Source organism: Monoraphidium neglectum (assembly GCF_000611645.1).
Source record: "Monoraphidium neglectum strain SAG 48.87 unplaced genomic scaffold scaffold00407, whole genome shotgun sequence".
In the NCBI taxonomy this organism is placed as follows: Eukaryota; Viridiplantae; Chlorophyta; class Chlorophyceae; order Sphaeropleales; family Selenastraceae; genus Monoraphidium; species Monoraphidium neglectum.
Window position 1 is genome coordinate 1 of NW_014013221.1, and position 4,070 is coordinate 4,070.

A 4,070-nucleotide genomic window follows, 5' to 3' on the forward strand; every position below is an offset into this window, starting at 1 on the left:
GTGTGGGGCAGCTGCTGGGTTGGTGTGCAGGAATTAAAAGATAGAGGTCTGGCTGGGGTGTGGTCCAGGGACGCGGCTGGGAGCCGCCACTGCAAGAATCACCTATTTTCTCCACCTGAGAGGCTGCCCTGCGCCAGAGGCACGCGCCTCAACTTGGCCCAGGGGAGCATGCATCTCAGACAGCCGATGGACCCAGAGGAACTGCCCTCATGCGCACTGATGCGCTTCCCTGCTGAGCGATACGCGTATGCTCGCACTCTCCGTCGCAGCGCTGCGGTGCACAAATCACGACGTGACACCACACCAAATCCAGCGCTCGTCCCACCCCCAGATCCTGAAGATTGCGGCGGATATCGCGACCGGCCTGGCCTACCTGCACCCCTCAGTGGTGCACCGCGACCTCAAGGTGGGGAGATGCAATGGGAGAGGACAGGATAGGATTGTCACAGCCTGAAAGGGCCCCCCTCGGCAAAGGCAGATGCTTCACAGTGATTGGGCGTCCTGGCTGGCACTCACGCTCCTCAACAGGGGGAGCCAACAAGCAACGCACGGTTGCTCAAGGGGTGCAGGCGTTTCTGAGCCGGCAGCATATCCACGCATGCATCCTTAGACGCCTCTGCCATGATACGAAGCCCTTGAACCCACATCTTTTGCTGGACACCATCAGCCCCAGAATGTGCTGCTGGACGGCCAGGGCTGCGCCAAGATTGCAGACTTCGGGATCAGCCGGCAAGCGATGGAGACCCGCCCCCGCCCTCCTTGCATTGCTGTAAATTGCGTGGGAGAGGGCAACGTTGGAGTTACCCTGCCTGTGCTGCCTGAGCGAGCGCCCATCTGCCTGTTCTTGCCAACCCCACTGGCCGCAAGCCTTCCCACTCTGGAGCCCCGCGACATTTGTGCGTGCTCGGCAGGCACGCCACCTCAACGGCGCCCTCCCAGCCCTGACACACCCCACGCCCACCCAACCTGCAGGTTCAAGGACCCCCACCGCTCATACCTGTCGGTGACTCACGCCGGCGGCACCCCAAACTACATGGCGCCGGAGCTATTCAACGGCAGCAGGTGCGAGGGGCTTGCAATACCTTGACCGCTCGCTCGCAACACTGCGCTTGCGCCCTGCCATGCATACATATCACCAAATGGATTGCCTAGTTCGCACTAATACCAATTGACGGCGCTGCTTCAAAGCTGCTGGCGGCTGCATGTGATGATATGCATCAAACCTGCACACTGCACCACTGAACGCGGCGATCGGCGCCCCCGCTCGCGGTGATTACGCGTACTCGGACGTGCACTGGCCGTGTCAATCCCCCAGGGTGGACGAGGCCGCTGACGTGTACAGCCTGGGCTGCATCCTGTACGAGTGCCTGGCCCGCCGCCAGCCCTTTGCGCACCTGGCGGGAGGCCCCGAGGGCAACAAGTCCTACAACGTGCTCTTCAAGGTGAGCCTTGGGTCGGGCTCGGCCTTCCAAGGCGTGGGGGTTGGGAGGTTGGGGATGGGGGGTGGAGGGTAGACGGGCTCACGTTTGCAGGCGCGGGCGGGTGTGTAAGGGCTGAGTCAGGGGCTGGGAGCATTGCAGATGGCGCCGCGTGAGGTAGGTAGCTACATCGAGGAAGTCGGGGTTCTCTGCATGAACGCCGTTGCGGGCGTGCAGCATGAATTTGTCCAAAAGAGCGAGTGCTCCCTTGCCTGGGTAGCAGTCTGAGGCAGCATGCTCTGCGCGGACGCCTGGGCAGCAAGCGACTGGAGGCCGGCTGGCGGAAGCCTGCCTGCTGGACCCCTCATCAGACACCACTGGTTGACGCCCAAGCCTTGATCTTGCTCTTACAGACAATCTCATCGTCCTCCCCTAGATCATCGTCGCGGTGGCCATTGCGGGGGAGCGCCCAGCCCTGCCCGACGACGCGCCGCCCCGCATGGCCGACCTCATCCGCCGCTGCTGGCGCGAGGTGGGGCGCCGCGCGGGCACATGCTTGAACGTTCGCTCCGCGCCTGACTAACCAGATAGATGCCGGCACTGATACAGGCCTGGGAAATTCAGATGCACCAGTCAGCTCGCGCCACATCCGTTGAAAGCCCTGGCTGCCACCCCCGCGTCTGGCCGTCCATCTTCCTGTTAGGACCCCCGGCAGCGGCCGACTGTAATGGAGGTGGTTCAAAATCTGGAGTCGCAGATGCAGGTGATCGCTACTGCGCCATGGCAGCGGCAAGCCAGCTCATAAGCACGGCCTGACGTATTGCCAACCTCTCCGGCCAACCTCGGGGCTGACGTTTGCATGTGGATGGGACGTGGCTGCCTCTGACTGAACAGCCACCGATCGAGCTATTTCGCTCTGCTTGCTGACAGTATATTGGTGTTTGTGTGCGCATCCCCCAGGACGAAGTGGAGGCCTGAGCAGAATGGATTGGACTGCTGTGCCGCTTGTCCCAGCTCAGCAAGGGCGGCAGCAGCACCAGCAGCTCCATCTTCAACATGGTCGGCGCAGGTGCAATGCCCCGTTCCATCCTGCAATAGCAACGGCCCGATAGCCGCCGGCCTTGCACCTGGCCGGTGCCACGTGGCTGGGGTTTCGGACGCTGCGGCCACTTGGGCACATTCGAGCAGGGGGCGTCATGCCAGGGGCAGCAGCGCCGCGGCCAGCAGGGCCGGCTCGCACCCGCAAAGCAGCAACAGCGACCCGGCCCTGGCGGCACCGTGCAGCGCCGCCAACCCGGGCTGCACTAGTGCCTGCGCAGTCGGTGGGGCCAGAGATGCCGACGCCGACGCCCGTTCCGGCTTTGGCATCTCGACCCCAGGCTGGCGTGGTGGCCCGGGCCTGGTTAGCGGCTGCTTCTTAGGGGTCATGGCAGTGCCACGGGTGGTGGCGGCAAACGCAGGGGGATGGGGCAGCGGCGAGGGGGCAGCGACGAGGGGGCAGCGACAGCGCAAGGGGGCGGGGCAGCGGAGCGCATCAAGATGGTGGCAAGCAACGGCAGCGAACTCCCGGGAGCCTCGAGGTGGCAAGCTACGAGCCTGCCCTCCCCCCCTGCTCCCCACTCCACCTACCCCTGCTGCTTGGGATGGGCTCGCCGCGGCCCATGCCAGGCGGCCTGTTTGCCATCCCTTTGTGTTTCGGAATCTTCTCGGTGGTCTCGATTTTGCCCCAGGACCCTTTCTCCAAGCAGCGCCGGCAGGAAGCCCCTGGTGGGGGCTAGCGGCCAGCTTAAGTGACTGGAAGCTCTGAAGGCGGAAGAGCAGGGGATTGGCAGCAGCACCGGCAGCAGCTAGCGGTGTGCACTGGATCTTGCTGGCGGCGGCGGGGCGCAACGATGCCCGACCAGATGCCGGAGAGCCTGCCGGCGCCGCCGTAACAAAAGCGCAACCGGGCGCACGTCGCGAGTGGTGGCGTCTGGCGTTACGTTGCCCCTAGTGTACCCCTTTGCGCTGGGGAGGGTCCATTTTGCGCACCCTAGAATGAGTCGTGGCTGTTTTCCCGCTGCAGCAGCCCTGGGTGCCGGCGGAGGGGGCAGATGACGCAATATCAGAGGTTGTGCCGTTGCTGCGAGCCTGCACGCACCGGGGTTGAGCCCGCAAACACACATGCATTGCCGCGCTATCTTGCAGAGGTAAGGCCGTTGCTGTTGCGGCGTGCGCGGGCCAGTCGCGTCGTCGTACACTGCCTGCTGCACACCAAGGACCTGCGCGCTGCTACACCAAGGATCTGCTTGCACGCTTGCTGTTTGAAGTGCAGCTGGAGCGGTTTGGTTGGCTGCTGTAGACACACACGCTCGGTGCCTCACCACTTGACCTGGTCAGACGTGTATGTGTCGCACTTTGCGCTCCTTGCAGTTGCTGCAGCGCATTTCGCGTCACCCAATCCTGCCCCCCTCCCCCATCGGCGGGCAGCGAGGGTTTGTGCGCCTTTGACTCTGCAAGCTGACGGCATGCGGGTAGTTGCATTGCTCATGTGAGCTGATTCCAGCTGAATTTTCAAATCCTGCTGTTTGAGAAAAGAAATGGGATGGATTTTGAATAGGATGTGCTGCGGTGTCGGCCGCAAAACGTGCGGCAAGCCTGGCTGCGACGCGC

The 4,070-nt window shown here is 63.5% G+C and overlaps 1 protein-coding gene across 1 annotated transcript; it reads left to right on the forward strand.

The window, feature by feature from the left end:
• Positions 1–247: 247 nt before the first annotated feature.
• MNEG_3291 (Serine/threonine-protein kinase sid2) lies at positions 248–2,001 on the forward strand (the record flags this gene model as incomplete). Its single annotated transcript, XM_014048230.1, has 5 exons — positions 248–406; positions 668–840; positions 973–1,062; positions 1,316–1,442; positions 1,855–2,001. 5 exons carry the CDS (start codon positions 248–250, stop codon positions 1,999–2,001), a joined length of 696 nt encoding a protein of 231 aa, XP_013903684.1.
• Positions 2,002–4,070: the final 2,069 nt, after the last annotated feature.